The sequence below is a fragment of the Aquarana catesbeiana genome, linkage group LG08 (genome assembly GCF_042186555.1).
Source record: "Aquarana catesbeiana isolate 2022-GZ linkage group LG08, ASM4218655v1, whole genome shotgun sequence".
Classification (NCBI taxonomy): domain Eukaryota; kingdom Metazoa; phylum Chordata; class Amphibia; order Anura; family Ranidae; genus Aquarana; species Aquarana catesbeiana.
Window position 1 is genome coordinate 252,983,235 of NC_133331.1, and position 17,190 is coordinate 253,000,424.

Sequence of the window (17,190 nt, forward strand, 5' to 3'; positions counted from 1 at the left end):
AGAAATGGCAGCTCTAGCCTCAGTTAATGGTCTGACCGTAAGCCGCCATAGCATACGATGATGGACTTCTTACGAACGGGAATGTTGGAAAATTTGTGTTTTGATTAGCACTGCAGCTAATTGGGTCAGTGTACTTTGACAGCAGAGGAGTCCCTGCTGTTAGAATACAATCGTACAGCAGGAAGGATTCATTCATCCACCCCAATTGTGTAGATGGGGGAATCTATTTGTCTGATCAAAAAAAAAAAAAATAACATCTATGGCCAGCTTTAGTTACAAGTAAGTTACACAGAACTATAAATGCCCTGTGTGACAGTGTTGAATGGCCTGGAGCTGTCACATGGAGTGAGTCACATACTCATCTATACCTAAAAGTACCGTTTATTTACAATCACACTGCTTGGCCTGAACAATCTGAATGGGAATAATTTGCTCATCAATACTCCTGTTCACAAATCCAGCATTTTCCTCACCCTCACATTTGTCCCTTTTTTTTTTTTTTTCTGTATGTGGGAGCTTAACAAGACTCGTGGCCACTCCTTAAAATTAGAAGAAAAGAGGTTTAACCTTAAACTACGTAGAGGGTTCTTTACTGTAAGAGCGGCAAGGATGTGGAATTCCCTTTCACAGGCGGTGGTCTTAGCGGGGAGCATCGATCGTTTCAAGAAACTTTTAGATAAGCACCTGAACAACATACAGGGATATACAATGTAATACTGACATATAATCACACACATAGGTTGGACTTGATGGGCTTGTGTCTTTTTTTCGACCTCACCTACTATGTAACTATGTGGATGATGGCACTGTAATTATTTTAATAAAAAAAACTCTACTGTAAGTACTTTTTTTTTATTTTACAAATCCATCTACAGCTGTCACATGACCCAGCTTATTTCCAGCCTGTCTTCAGAGAAACCATTGCAGGAAGAGCTTCTAGTCCTCTACTGCTGGTCACATGTTCAAAAAAAAAAACACAACCTTTGGAATACAGAGTAAATATTTAATATCAATAAACTGTTATAAATTGTCATACAAATCTATATTAAATATCAAATCTTTATTATTTTTTGGCATTGCCCCTCAAGCCTACATCTTACAATGTTTATTCACACATAGTTTGGACTTGATGGACTTGTGTCTTTTTTCAACCTCGCCTACTATGTAACAATAAGTGGGAGGCGAAGCCTCCATCAATCTACATGTAATAATCCACCCCCATTGTGTTTAGCTGGTTAGTGGACATGGAGGAGGAGGGAGGGAGTGGGCTGCCATTTACCACTGTGTATACGCCCACATGTGTGACACAGTCACATAAGCTGCTCAGATGTGATGGTGACAAAATGCTCCGCATAGAAACTCACTGAAAACTGAGCATGTACAAAGCTGCCAGCACTGCTCTGCAAAATCCCCAGCTGAATTAGGGACATGGACAGAAGAGGGAGATAGAGAACAGCAGGATCAACCAGGTTTTTTGCAGAATACAGAAAACAAATCTCATAGTGAGTGAGTATGAACAGCATGTAATAAAGTATGAATTCATATTTTTTTTAAGATGTATGTTTAGTGACATTTTAAAATGGAACTCAACTCCAGGAATCGCTCAGCTCCTCATTCCACTTAAATTCCTCGCTAGCTTCTGTCAACTACTCCCAGGCTACTTTAGGGTGCCTCTTGATCGACTGGTAAGAGAATGTTGTCATCCTGCGCATGCGCATGGGAGTTTGTTATTCCAGCACAGCCGAGTGTACTGGGGATGCACGCTGAGCTGCATGACTGGATGACTACAAGGCAGGCGGGTAAGTGTTTGTTATTGCAGTAGAACAGGGGTCTCAAACTGGTGGCCATCCAGCTGTTCCAAAACTACAAGTCCCATCATGCCTCTGCCTGTGAGAGTCATTCTTGTAACTGTCAGCCTTGCAATGCCTCATGGGACTTGTAGTTTCGCAACAGCTGGAGGGCCGCCAGTTTGAGACCCCTGCAGTAGAAACATAGCATGTCTCTTCCGCAGTAAAGAGCCTGCTCACAGTTTTTTTTTTTTTTCTTTATTTGTTAAAGTGGAAGTTCGCTAAACCTGCTCTCTGCCACATTCTAAACCTAATCTATCTAACCCTGTAAAGCAAAAATCGCTATACTTGCCTATTCTGCAGCCGATCCAGTCCGGTCCCAGCATCAGCTGTCAGCAGCGGCTTCAGTGTGGAGGCAGCCGACAACGGAAACCCCACAATAACTCTATGGGTGACGTCACTTCCCAGCCATTTCACAGCAGTTGTCGGTCCTCTCCTGCACACAGCTTCCGCCTCTGGAAACCGGATCGGCTGCAGAATAGGTAAGTACAGCAAGGTTTGCCTTACAGGGTTAGATAGATTAGGTTTAGAATGTAGCAGAGAGTTAGTTAGTTTTTGCCTGGACTTGCACTTTAAAGTGGAGTTCCACCCATATAAAAGTCAGCAGCTACAAAAAGTGTAGCTGCTGACTTTTATTAATCGGACACTTGCCTGTCCCAGGGTCCAGCGATGCGGGTGAACAAAGCCCCGCTCCTCTCCCCCTTCTCTCTGTGGCACCGGGATTGTCGCTGTGGGCGCCCGGCTGCTGGGCACGCACTGCACATGCGCAAGCCGCACTGCGCACTGTGACTGGCCGGGCAATCATCTGGGACCTGTGACGTGTCTCAGATGATTGCCGAAAGGGAGGGGGGGGAGAGGTGAACGTGCTTCCAGCTCCACGGAGCTCTAGGAGAAAGTGGGAGCTGGATCCCTATAAAAAGAGGATATCTGCTCCCCCCCCCCCCCCAAAATGACATGCCAAATGTGTCATGTCAGGGGTCACCTGCACTTAAAGTGGAAGTTCCATTTTTGGGTTGAACTCAGCTTTAAGTTTAGTTTCACTTTAAACAAGTGTAGAAAGCAAAAAAATTTCTGATTGGAACGGTCCTGGAGTAGAGTTGGGGGTAACAGGTACATGTGTTGTTTGCCAAAGTCAGGGAACTAGACACAGGTTGGTGAAAACTTTTTTAGTGTTTTCCGTAGTTGAGGATTTAGATCAGCGGAAGACCAGTGGGGTTTGACTACTAGATACTTTGAATTTGTCACTCCAGCCAGGATAGTGGTGGGCGTGTATTTTATTGGGATAGAGATTTAGGTGTAGAGGTGGGAAGGGTAGTATAGGTAAGCGGAAAGGTCATGGGGTAGAGGGGGGTTAGTGAAAAAGGGGCACGGGGGGGGTAGGGGGCAATTTGCTAACTCTCCCAGTTGGCTCTTTCCCCAATCAGCAGTTGTCCAGGATGGTTGGAATCCACCTATAAATACGAAATGATGACCAGAACAGGCAATTGTCACCTTATTTTTTGTAGATAGAATTGTGCATTTGTGATTTGACCTCCAGCTGAGGTTCTGGCAGTAAGGCAATTGTAAGGAAAAGGAAAAGTGGATTGTCAAATATCCCGTCTAAAACCCGTATGTACCTGCCATAGATTAAAGGAAGACTTTTTAGCATTTTTGGGCAGTTTTTGTGTGAATTCAAATTGTAATTTTAAGTGCATGAAATCCCCAGCAACGAATGTTTCTTATTTGCTGCTAAACAGCCCTGCCCAGAATACCTCTGTGAACTACAGAACCCCTCCCTTCTAGGTCAGAGGGGGGTATTCTATAGTCCTGCCCTAGAGTGACAGTTCTAGATACAGATGCCAAGTAATGACATGAGCCCAATACCACAGATGCCCTGGATGTAGAATAAACATCACCCAGCCAGCCCTTCCCCGTGGTGGGCCCAGCAGCTGTATATCACCATCCAGGGAACGAGGGATGTCCATATCCATTGGACCGAGACAGGCAAAATATTTAATTTCTGTCCTTGAGTTTATATGCACTGAAAAGAGACCTGTCTGGCAAGAAATGTGTGGGCTCATTCAGAAATGACTTTTGCCTGGCTGTCATACAGAACTTCTGGCTGGCACACATTGAGTCTTTGACCCAGAATAAATGTGCAGGACTTTTGACTTTACATTGAGGCTCCTTGTTGGTTTACTTGTATTGAAGCCTGAAAATCAACATGGCAGCCAGGCAGTTAGCATTTTCAGAAGTCTTTTGACATTTAGATGTACTGGATCTTTTTTTGAGTAGTCTTTTGTGATTTCAGTTTGAGGTACCACAACCTGAACCCAGAGTACATACACAGCCGGCTGAAGACGTTGGGCCAGGCCTATGCTCTGCGGGTCCTCTTGGTGCAAGTCGACGTGGTCAGTGCTCTGCATTAATGTAAAAGTTTTCTATTTGTGCTGCTTTCTTAAAGGAAATTTTGATTTATCAACATTTATGTTTTGTTTGCAGAAAGATCCCCATTTTGCACTGAAGGAATTGGCCAAAATCTGCATCCTTTCCGACCTTACCCTGATACTGAGCTGGAGGTGACTCCTTATTTATGCTGAATAAAAAACCTGATCCTTAACAAGTTTACCAAGATTTAAATTTGTACTGATTTTATTTTAGCGGGACTGCGACATTGCAGCTTACAGATTGGACACCTAGCTGACACTTTTGACACTTTTTTTTTTTTGGGAACTAGTGACATTATTACAGTGATCAGTGCTAAAAATATGCACTGACACTGTATAAATGACACTGGCAGGGAAGGGGTTAACATCAGGGGTGACCAAAGGGTTAAGTGTATTCCCTAATTGTGCTTTCTTACCGTGGGGGGGGGGCGGGGCGTGGGCTCACTGCGTGGACAGTGACCCGTGTTCCTGATTAGCAGGAACACTAGATCGCAGTGTCCATGCCTGACATCTCTGTGGGGAGCGATCGTGGATGGGTTGTCCACCGGGCCCGCTGATTGGCTACCCTTGTGGGCAATCAGCACGCAATCGCGTCTCCGACGGCACACATGACCCCCCCCCCTGGCTTTTGAAAAAAAATCACATACCGGTACATGATTTTGCGCAATAGAGCCGCCTTGCCGCAGTGTATGTAAGGCAGGCAGCCAGGAACTGGTTAAAATTACTTTGGAGAATAAAATGGTGGTAGTTGCGAAATTTTTTATGTTGCACGATAAATGTGCGTATATTTATCAAATCTCATTGTTTTTTTGGGAAAAATACTCTAAACTGAGTTCTAGCGCAAACAAATAAAATATTCTATCCAATTTTTGGTAAAATATAAAAGATGGGCTGTGTCAATTAAATAGACATCAAACATGTCAAGCTTCAAAATTGAGCACACCCATGAAATCGTAAAAAAAAGACATGGTACCCAAAATTCTCCAAAGGATTTGCTTTAAAGGCCTTTACTGGTTATAAGTTTAGAGATAACAATGATTTATGGCCCTAGAATTGTTCGCTGTAATGTTCGCAATGATACATGTGCTTGCCCTACACTGTGCATTTTAATTGGGGGTTGACAGGGTGCTTTAAAAAGTTTTTATTTATAACTTTTTTTTGTGCACTCAATTTCATTTTTTTTTCTTTATTTAACTTTATTGCTATCCCTATATGATACTATTGGGCATGTGATGGGTACTCTTTATGAGAACATTGGGGGGGTCTATTAGACTCCCAATGTCTCCCCTGCCCTCCAATGCAGCTAATCAAACACATACAGTATTGTCTTTAGTAGCCAAGGAATGACAGCTGTAAACCCACCACTTCTGTGTACTGTGAACCCTTTGACAGCTGTGAATATACCGCTTCCGGGTTCAGTAGTCACAGGGGTAATCCCATCCTGCTCTAACTATTGAAACAGTTTCCCAATTTAATTTTTGTAGTTAAGTCATTTACAGCAATGACCTATGAAGGAGAAGAAAAGCACACTTACTAGAGCTTGAAGTGTGATATGTCGGCACATGTGCCTGGTGATCTTCAGGCTCCATAAATAATATTTTAGCATTGTTTTTTCCTAAATATGTGTATGATTGTATACAGAGCTATAAAAAGAGCTTGAATGTCTGCATTTTTAATTTTTGACCTAGATTTTATTGACTTTAATTGCACCGTGCCTCTTTCTTTTAGTCCCGAGGAGGCGGCCCGTTACCTGGAGACCTACAAGTGTTATGAGCAAAAGCCAGCTGATGCCTTGAAGGAGAGGACTGAAAGTGATTTCATGTCCAGGGTGAGAATACAATGGAGGCCAGAGAGAAGTGGCCTTTGTCAAACATTTTGTACATAAGGGTATACATTAAACGGGAATTCCTGTTTCAGTTCTGTGATTTTCATACTGGTAGTTCGTGGCATGATATGGGAGGCCGGCTTTGGTGTTGAAAGCAAGCCTTAACCTAATCCTGAAACTTTTACCTTACCTTTTAATGTTGACTCTTGCACTTAACCTCATCCAAACCAAAAACTTTAAAGCAACAAATCTGTTGTTTTGTCTATTTAAAGGAAAGTGACAAGTTCTCTTGATAGGCCATTCCCACCCACTCATACTTATGTTCTTTGCTCTATCTGCCTGGCAGAACTCTAAGTAAGAGGTTACAGAGGAATAATGATCTTCTTTGCTTCCTAGAATAGATTATTTGCTCTGAATGGACAATATGATAGTTTCCCCTTTATCTTTGTAGCGGAACTCCAGGCTTGCTCTCATAGTTATATATATATCAAAAAAGTCGCGCTAAAAATTAGAGGTAAAAAACTTCATAAAGATATGAAGGTGAATAGTGATCATTAGGTAGATGAATTTCATAAGAGTGCTGAGCAATGTAAATACACGCTTTAAAAATAAATGCTGTTGGTTAAATAGGACACAGAAATCATTGACTATGTCCGTATGAAAGGATCAATATTGCATGACCCAATCGGTGACAAGTAAATATCTGAAATAACTGTAGGGATAATAATGTGACAAATCTGTGACTAAAAAACTGAACCGTGATGAATGAAGAAAAAAATATAATATAAATGAATAAAAAAATAAAAATACTGAGTCTGAACACGTGAGGAGAAGGCTGGTGGGAGAGAGTCCCTGGATCTGGATGCTGAGTGCCTGCCTTTAAGATCCCTGGCTGGGGTTGCAGCCATCCGCTCCCTGGGTCTCCTGTAATTAAGAGACCATTTTTGTCTGGTAAGAGGCAGCAATTTTTCCAAGAGGTGGAGGTCTGTCTACGCACTCTAATTTTTACCACAGCAAGATTTTGTTACATTATTTCACAGAGCACTGGGAGACAAGTTATTTTCTTTGCATATCAATCTAGCACGGATGGACTTCCATTATTATTGTTTTTGTTGAGTCACGGACTTATTTTGGGTTTATTGTATTTTTATTTTTTTATTCATTTATATTATATTTTTTATTCATTTTTTATTCATTTATATTATATTTTTTTCTTCATTCATCACGGTTCAGTTTTTTAGTCACAGATTTGTCACATTATTATCCCTACAGTTATTTGAGATATTTACTTGTCACCGATTGGGTCATGCAATATTGATCCTTTCATACGGACATAGTCAATGATTTCTGTGTCCTATTTAACCAACAGCATTTATTTTTAAAGCGTGTATTTACATTGCTCAGCACTCTTATGAAATTCATCTACCTAATGATCACTATTCACCTTCATATCTTTATGAAGTTTTTTACCTCTAATTTTTAGCGTGACTTTTTTGATATATATATGATTTATGGTTTACTACTTTTTAGTCGCTGCTTATATATATTAGTGTAAGCGCAATTTTTGTTTTTACCTTGCTCTCATAGTTGCCCTTTATCTTTGTAGCGGAACTCCAGGCTTGCTCTCATAGTTTATCCTTGTAGCGGAACTCCAGGCTTGCTCTCATAGTTTCCCTTTATCCTTGTAGCGGAACTCCAGGCTTGCTCTCATAGTTTCCCTTTATCCTTGTAGCGGAACTCCAGGCTTGCTCTCATAGTTTCCCTTTATCCTTGTAGCGTAACTCCAGGCTTGCTCTCATAGTTGCCCTTTATCTTTGTAGCGGAACTCCAGGCTTGCTCTCATAGTTTCCTTTTAGGGTTGTCCCGATACCACTTTTTTAGGACCGAGTACAAGTACTGATACTTTTTTTCAAGTACTCACCGATACCGATACTTTTTTTTTTTAATGTCACGTGACAGTGTTGTGTTTTTTTTTTTTTTTTTTTTTTAACAATGCTTTCTTTTTTTTCTTTTTTTTTTTTAGAGGGGCGGAGGGGGTGAACGGTGTCTGTGTGGTTTTTTTATTTACATTTTTATTATTTTTTTACAATAATATTTTTTTGTTTATTTATTGCAATATGTGTGTGTTTTTTTTTTTTTTTTTTAATTAGCCCTGTTGGGGGGCTTTGGTGAGATATCAGGGGTCTTAACAGACCCCTGAAATCTCCCCCTTGAGACAGAGAAAGAGACCGAGGATAGAGATTCCCCAGTATCTTTCTCTGCAGCCTCAGCTGCACTGAGAATGAATGGAGAGAAGACAGCGGCTCTTCTCCAGTAATCGCAGGAGATTACAATGTTTCAGTTATGTGAATGGAAAGAGTCAGCTGACTCTGTCCATACACAAAGGAGGACATGGAGAGAGACAGCACAACAGAGAGGGACAGTGGAACAGAGGGGGACAGCGGAACGAAGAGGGACAGCGGAGGGGGACAGCGGAACGGAGGGGGCATGAAGGAGGATGCGGTGACAGTCAGCGGTGATCGCGTGATGGGGAGTTACAAGCACCGATCACCGCTGTATGTCACTAAGCAGCTGAAAGCCGCGGGGGGAGAAGCTTGTAACTCCCCCATGCGCCGATCACAGCTGACTTCCAGGTATCGGCGGAAGCATCGGGAGCATTTCCCCGAGTACAAGTACTTGGGCCAATGCTCGGTATCGGTGCCGATACCGATACTAGTATCGGTATCGGGACAACCCTATTTCCTTTTATCCTTGTAGCAGAACTCCAGGCTTGCTCTCACGGTTTATCCTTGTAGCGGAACTCCAGGCTTGCTCTCATAGTTTTCCTTGTAGCGGAACTCCAGGCTTGCTCTCACAGTTTTCCTTGTAGCGGAACTCCAGGCTTGCTCTCACGGTTTATCCTTGTAGCGGAACTCCAGGCTTGCTCTCATAGTTTTCCTTGTAGCGGAACTCCAGGCTTGCTCTCACAGTTTATCCTTGTAGCGGAACTCCAGGCTTGCTCTCATAGTTTTCCTTGCAGCGGAACTCCAGGCTTGCTCTCATAGTTTTCCTTGCAGCGGAACTCCAGGCTTGCTCTCATAGTTTTCCTTGTAGCGGAACTCCAGGCTTGCTCTCATAGTTTTCCTTGTAGCGGAACTCCAGGCTTGCGCTCATAGTTTCCTTTTATCCTTGTAGCAGAACTCCAGGCCTACCTTCATAGTTTGCCTTTATTTTTGTAGCAGTACTCCTGGCTTACCTTCAGTCTAGCACAGTTGTGCAGCCTTCCCTACTGTACTTAAATTGCTCACTCTCAAGAAAAGACAGAGGAACATTGGCTTATAACATGGCCAAGAGTGCCTCAGATCTCAATGGCCCCTTCTATGAGAGAGTTATTTTTATTACATAGAATTTACTGGACCCCCTTAAAAATGTACAGTTTTTTTTGTTGAAGAGATTCCCTGCTCTGGCCTAGGTGCATCTTGGCACAGGGGAATCCTTTTTACTTGGTTTGGAAATTGCAAAAATTGGTCATGTACTAGTTTTGGTGTATGTCATTCTTAACAATGCCTTTTGCATTTTTTTCCTCTACCAAACATGGGTCTCCTGGGAATCTTGGAATTTCTCCTTGAAAACTCTCCTCTAGAGCTGAGGTTAACTATAATCCTATACCTGGACAGGAAAACTGTATGACAACATTGGCTGTCACCTCAACCTCCCACAACAAGTCTTTGGATATATAAAGTTAATGCTATACCTGCAGAGGTAGCTTTCAAAAATTTGGCCTGGGTGACTGTATACAACCCCACTCTTAGACCCCTAGCCTTGTTAGGAACATAATCTTTGGGGATCTTGGTTGTTAGGATAGATAGCCACACTACACCTTCTATTACCAAATACTGTATGCATTATACCTACTTTACATGTTTGCTACAATAAATAATTCAGTCTAGTTATTCTCTAACCATAAATATATTCCTTTATTGACTGTATTTGTCTACATTGTAGTTATTCTACTGTATTATGTCATTACAATGTACATTGCATGATTTCTGTACTTTATGGTTATGATGGAAGACTAGAAAATACATTTGTAGTATGTGGATTGAAGGCTGCTTTTTTTTTTTTTTTTTTTTCCTTCTTGTAGGACACTGATGTGTTTTGTCCTTTTACCTTTATTTTTGCTGTAACTTCCTTCTTCTTCAATAAAAGCTAATACTCTAATTCCACTGCACACTGTAAGCTTCTCACAATGTGTATTAGAAGCTGCAGCATGCCATTTAAAGCCTCCATCTTATTTGCTGGCTAGAGGACATTGAGCAACATCTAGATCCCGACTGACTCTTCCTGGGTCGTCCTTTTTCTTTAATTGGATTTTATTTCTATTTATTAATGGAGACTCTGTATCGCAAGTGGGCATAAGACAAAAGAAGTCTGCATGCAAATGCATCTGCCTAGGGATGCCCACTCCTCCAGATTGACATCCACCCATCAAGACGTTTTGACAGTTGTAGGTTTTCTCCCCAAGAGCCAGGCCACAGCTCTTGAGAAGTCAACAATGAGCACTCAGTATTCCTCCCAGTGCAGGTTGACTGTATGATGGAAATCGCACCTTTTAAACTTTTGATGTACATTTGAGGTGTTGGCATTTTACACACGTTACCATTCACCATGTTAGGTGCGTTATGCTGAAAAGAGTGCTAAAGATACAGCAGGTGGGAATTTTTCCATGCAAGGCACTAAAATGGCAGAGAGGACAATGTAACACATGCTTAGACATACTTTTATAAAATGTTAAATATAAACTATCACTTTTAATGTTTATTTACTTTTTCCTTAGATTACAGATTGCCTTACCACAGTGAAGTCGGTGAACAAGACAGACAGTTGCACACTGCTCACCACATTCGGGGTCAGTTCTGTGGAATTAGATTTGAATAAGTGTACTTTTTTGTGTGAATAAAAATACAAGGTAAATGATGTGCTGTTTCACATTCCGGGTTAGTACAATATCACTTCTATGCAACACATGCCTTCGGTGCAGCTTACAGAGACTGTAAACACAGTGAGTAAAACAGGGCTTCCTCAGCATTATTGGGGTTCCTATTCTGTCAGCTAATCCCTAAGGGCAATGCCTGTGCACTTGACATAGCATGTTACAGCCAGATGTCATTGTTGTAGCCAATACTGGTTGGCAAAAAAGAATGGCACTGCTGCAAAAGGCTTAGTAAAGCCAGCCGTAGATGGTGCAATTTTTCTTGGAAAGAAAATCGCTCGATTTCTCCATCAACACAGTGAGTGTTGATGTGGGAATCTCTCGCGCAGAGCTATTGTGTTCTCCCGGTAGGGGGGAGCCGCTGGCAGTGACCACATTAAAAATCCAACTTGCTGGTTGTACCCCAGTCGCACAACAATCAAATTGGATACAGTCAGCCTGCCCATAGATCAGAGCTCGACAAACCCCAGGCACCAGGTCGCAACGGCGACAAGAAATTTTGTCCTGCCACCCAAATGTTGCATAGACCCAGTGTCGTCGTCGCCCCCACTATGTATACCAGGCTCCGCTTGCCCATCCGCAGGCCTGGAACCGGCATAGTGGGTGCCGCTGGGTAGAGGGGAGGAAGGAGAGCTCTCCTACCCTTTTTGTTGTTGACCTGGAAGTGACGTATGACGTCACTTCCAGGTTCCCGTTGACAGTTTCCCTGGCCAGCAAGGCCAGGACAGAATGTAATGCAATGCGTTGTGCATTGTAATGCATTAGATTCAGTGGAGCACAGGGGAGACATGCAGGGTCTTTTAGACCCTGCATGCCTCATTAAAGTGAACCTGTCACCAAAGAAATCATCACATAGGGGACTTTTTGTCCCCTATGCGATGGGTAAAAATTATTTTTTTTAATTGTAAAAAAATTGAAGTTACACCCAAGCACATAAAATTTTTTAAACGTGTGCAAAAAAAACCTCATACAGTTCTGGCTGTGAAAGGGTTAAAGAATAAGTTCACCTTCGGGAACATGTTCCACCCCTAAAGCTTTGTTAGTTAAAAAACTGTCCCCTAACTTTTTTAGCTGCCTCCTAGATTTAAAGCAAATTTGTCAAGCCCTGCCATAGATGGTTCAATTCTAGACAAATTATTGCGTGAAGAATCTTGGCTCCTTTAGTAAGGCTTGCTTTACGCCGTTGTGCTGAGGTAAGGTGTGAACACATGTAGATATTATCTTGGATCTAGTGGGCCCTGGAGGAGTGATTGCAATGAAATACCAATGACCAGTGGAGGAAGAATGCACAGTATTGTATATGCAAGGGCTTATTTACACTAGCGGTTGGGGGACGGTGAAAATACGCGGTTGAGCCATGGTTGTACCACCATCCACATCCCCACCCCCCCCTCATAGTCCCCCATAAAATAACATAAGTTGTACACCTCTGGCATGTTCGGCGGGCATTATCGCCACCCAACATGACCCATGCAAGCGAATTGGGCTGTACTACAACTGCAAGCCAAACGCTAGAATTGCAGTTCCAGTGCAGTATTCCCATTTAAAAACCCCATTCTGCTGGCAAAAAAAAAAAAGACATTCAGGAGGTGGCAGGATCGCCTCCTGAATGCCTGTCGTCTGCTCCTGTAATGCTCTCTCCATAGTGGATTGCTTTTCAGGGACCAATGTAAGGGTGAACAAGCCATAATTAAGTTATGTAAATATATGGTACATTAGTAGCTTAAAAAATTACTTGGCGTTAAATATTCTAGTAATAACTAAATACGGGTTTATTGCAAAGACAACCAATGTTTCCCTTTAATAAATCTCTTGCTGTATCATTACCTCTAGACTCTTTCAGACCTTGCCAGTGCCTCTCGAGAAGACTTGTCTTTGTGCCCAGGATTTGGACCACAGAAAGTAAGTCCAACTAGCCAATTGAAGCTGTGATGTCTGATTCTCATTTTGAATGCAGTGTGTATTCTTATGGTGTCACTAAAGAGTCCATCCAGGCAGGAACACTAAATCACATACGGCTTTAATAGAATTTGACTGTGAGATCTTTGCACTTTGTTCCAACTCCCTATACCCACTTACCAATCTTGGCGCCATCGCTCTGGCACTTGTAATTTTGACATGGCGCGCATGATACTAGAACAAGTAAAATCTGCAGCTCCACAAGAAAAAAGGGAGCTTTCACTAAAATTCACATCAGTATGCAGCTCTGAAATTGATGTGAAATCATCTAACACTCATTTAAAAATGTATATTTATTGGGGGGCTTTATTGTCATAAGCCAGCTATCCGCTTTTGGTGTTGGCTTCCACAGGCCACTGTACAGTGTCACCTATGGACATTATTGTGTACCCAAGTTTGTTGTTTTCACTGGTGCATGCAGTTTTAGGGGTTTGACATACTTGGTGAAACCTCCATCTTTTAATGTTTTACCAAAAAAACTAAGTAATATATTGCTTTGTGTACACTAAAATGAACTTTAGTATTAGTATTTTTTTTTTTTTTTTACTGAAAACATGCGCTTGATAAACCACTGCATTAATATCATGTGACATTAGGGCAAAACTCTCTCTTTTTTTTGTTTTGGATAGAGCATTTTTTTTTTCACTTTTTTTAGCCAAACGGGAAGTAAAAAGGAATCCCTGCAAATTAAGGGAATTCCTTAGGGACGGAAGAATTCCCCTCTATTACTTTTCTGGGGACAACCCGAAATTTAAGCATGTCTTTTACTTTCACTAATGGTAAACAAGACAAATAGACAGGGTGAATCTCCTTAACAGGGGCACAGACAGCAATAAAAATTGACGAGTATTGTAAATCCCTCTCCACCCTATCCAACACTAATAAAAAAATGTTTTGCCTTTTTAGTTGTACTATAATTTCATTTTGTTTTCCAGTGTTTCTGCTTCAAGAAAATATATAATGTTTGGGGGGGGTTAAAAAAAAACATCAGGCCTAAGAAGTGCATTTTAACATGTGTGCCAAAAAAACAGCTCTATGTACTGTATAGTTGGTAAAGTTTAATAAAGACATCGGTCCATCCAGTTCAACCTGAAAGTGTGTGTCTGTAACTACTGTTTTCCATATCTCTGTACATTGTGTTCACCAAGAAACACATCTAGAAGCTTTTTTAACTTGGCTACACGCTCTGCTGATACCATCAACTATGGAAGGGAGTTCCACATCCTCACCGTTCTTATAGTAAAGAACCCCTTATTGTACGTAGCCTGATTGATCCATTTCTCATTCAACTTCATTGCGTGGCCATGTGTTTTTGCAAGGTGGCCACGCCCCCTGAAAGGGGCGCGCGGCGCGCGCTATGATCACCCAAGTCAATGAGACTCGGGTGATCACAGATCCGAGTAAGGGGCCGATCCCGGCCCCTTACCACATGATCAGCTGTCAGCCAATGACAGCTGGTCACGTGATGTAAACAGAAGATCGGTAATTTTTTTTTTTTTTCCTTCTTGCGCTGATATCGTGAGAAGAAAAAAAGCCGATCGCTGACTTCTGTTTGAAGGGACATCGGTCCTGAAGAGAAAGAGGCAAAGCTGCCTCATATGTGCCCACAAGTACCGCCTGCCAGTGCCACAAATCGGTGCTCACAGTAGTAAGTGCCAGCAATCAGTGCCACCTATCAATGCCCACCAATGGTGTCAATCAGTGCCTCATCAGAGGCAGCACTGCTAGGTGGCAATCAGTGTCACCTTCCAGTACCGATCAATGCCCATCACTGCCACCCATCAGTTTCCATCACTGCCACCCATCAGTGTCACCTATTAGTACCCATCAGTGTCACCCATGCCACCTATCAGTGCAGCCTATCGGTGCCCATCAGTGTAGCCTCATCACCGTACATCAATGAAGGAGAAAAATTACCTGTTTGCAAAATTTATCAACAAAATATAAAACTGTTTTGTTTTTTTTTTTTGTTTTTTAATCTGTCTTTTTAAATTTCTTTAACAAAAAATAAAAACCCAGAGGTGATCAAATGCCAGCAAAAGAAAGCTCTATTTGTGGGGAAAAAATGATAAAAATTTAATTTGGGTACAGTGTTGTATGACTGCGCAATTGTCATTCAAAGAGTGACAGCGCTAAAAGCTGAAAATTGGTCTGGGCGGGGGGGGTTAGGTGCCCAGTAAGCAAGTGGTTCAAGACCTAAGATTGAAGTTTTCCCCGAATGCTAGAGTCACTATTCAAGGGATTGTAGATCACTATTGTATGCCCTCTTAAGTGCCTCTTTTTCAGGGAGAATAAGTTTGCTAAGGTTTGTTGGTTTCCCCAAAAACAGAGTTTAGCCCCTTATTAGCTTTGTTTCCCTTCTCTGGACTCTCTCTCTAGTTCAAGCACATCCTTCCTGAGGACTGGGGACCAGAACTGGACAGCATACTCAAGATGAGGCCAAACTTGGCAGATCTATAGTTTTCCTCCTTGAGTTAATGCATGCTAAATGTCTGCTGGCCTTGCTTGCTGCAGCTTGGCATTATATGCTATTGCTGAGTCTGTCTACTAGGACTCCCAGATCCTTTACCATCCTCCATTCCCCCGGAGGTTCTCCCCTATCGAATAACTTGTATTTAGGTTTTTTAGCTCCCAGGTGCGTTACTTAAAATGTTCTAGATTGAACCTTATCTAGCATATAGTTGCCCACCCCTCCTATTTTAACTAGGTCTTTTTGTAAATTTGCTATATCCTTTAGTGAAGCATATAGCACTAGCACTGCTCACAGTTTAGCACGGAAGGAGTCCCTGACTTGCTGTGAGACTGAATTGCAAGGTTGTGGATGGTATTTGTGTCCCCTAGGTATCTTGCCTACATAGGCTGAGGTTCTCCAGGGTTTGTATGTTCTTTTGAGAAAACAGTTTTTCAGTCTGGATCAGGTCCTGGAGCCTTTGTAGAGCTTTGGGTAGGATAAAGTCTCCATTCCTAGGTCCACATCTTATCTGGTAGCGAGTGTTTGGGAGCTAACTGAGGCTTGGGGCTCCTTCCTGAGAGACAAATGGCTGCAGGAGCAGCGTGTGAACAGCCACTATGAAAGGCGATTACTATTGGTTATAAGGTGACGGCCACTGCACACAGTGGTGGATTGAGCACTGTTTGATTTACCATTTGAGTTTTGGTTCACATTATATATCCATAGATTCTGTTTTTTGGTTTACAGCCATCTTTGCACTGGACTTGGATTTACAACGTTATTTTTCATTATTATTTTGTTTGCTTATTTTTACTGGACTTTTTAATACATCATATGTTGATTTTGTACAATATTTTGACATTTATGTCTGCACATTTGTTTCATATATAGTGTTGATTTTCGCAATTATCATGTTTTGACCTTTACTATATATACAGTTGTGCTCAAAAGTTTGCATACCCTGGCAGAAATTGTGAAATGTTGGCATTAATATTGAAAATATGACTGATCATGCCAAAAATAAAGCCTTTTAGTTAAGGATAGCAATCACATGAAGCCATTTATTATCACAGTTTTTTTGATCCTTTTTAAATCATAATTATAACGGAAATCGCCCAAATGGCCCTGATCAAAAGTTTATATGCCTTGGTACAGACACAGAAGGTGGCACACACAGGTTAAAATGGCAATTAAAGGTTAATTTCCTACATTTGTGGCTTTTTAAAATCACAATTTGTGTCTGTGTAAATGAGTTTGTTAGCTCTCACATGGATGCACTAAGCAGGCTAGACACTGAGCCATGAGGGGGTAGAAAAGAACAGAAAAGACCTGCGTAACAAGGTATTGAAACTTTACAAAGATGGAAAAGGATATACCGTATATACTCGAGTATAAGTCGAGGCCCTAATTTACCACAAAAAAATGGGAAAAACTTACTGACCCGAGTATAAGACGAGGGTGAGAAATGCACAGCTACTGTAAGTGGAAAAGAGGGTCAACAATGCCCATTTGCATGCCTCACTGTGCCCATTTGCAGCCATAGGTCCCCCGAACTTCAAACTTGGTAGTTAAGGGTTTCTAGATGTCCCCTAGCTGCAGCCAAAATTTGGGGTCTCTGAACCCAAAGGGTCCCGAAATGACATTGCTGCAGATGGACACAGTTGACCAACTTTGGGGCCCCGTATCTCGGGGTCACTTAGTGCTAGGAA

The 17,190-nt window shown here is 41.9% G+C and overlaps 1 protein-coding gene across 1 annotated transcript in view; it reads left to right on the plus strand.

Annotated features, from left to right (window-relative positions):
- Window positions 1–17,190, plus strand: part of ERCC1 (ERCC excision repair 1, endonuclease non-catalytic subunit) — a 32,947-nt gene that overhangs the window by 11,465 nt on the left and 4,292 nt on the right. Inside the window, exons 6-10 of the mRNA XM_073596997.1 lie at window positions 4,138–4,237; window positions 4,329–4,405; window positions 6,002–6,101; window positions 10,915–10,986; window positions 12,904–12,972. Coding sequence (XP_073453098.1) covers window positions 4,138–4,237; window positions 4,329–4,405; window positions 6,002–6,101; window positions 10,915–10,986; window positions 12,904–12,972 — 418 coding nt within the window. The remainder of the gene's footprint in view (window positions 1–4,137; window positions 4,238–4,328; window positions 4,406–6,001; window positions 6,102–10,914; window positions 10,987–12,903; window positions 12,973–17,190) is intronic.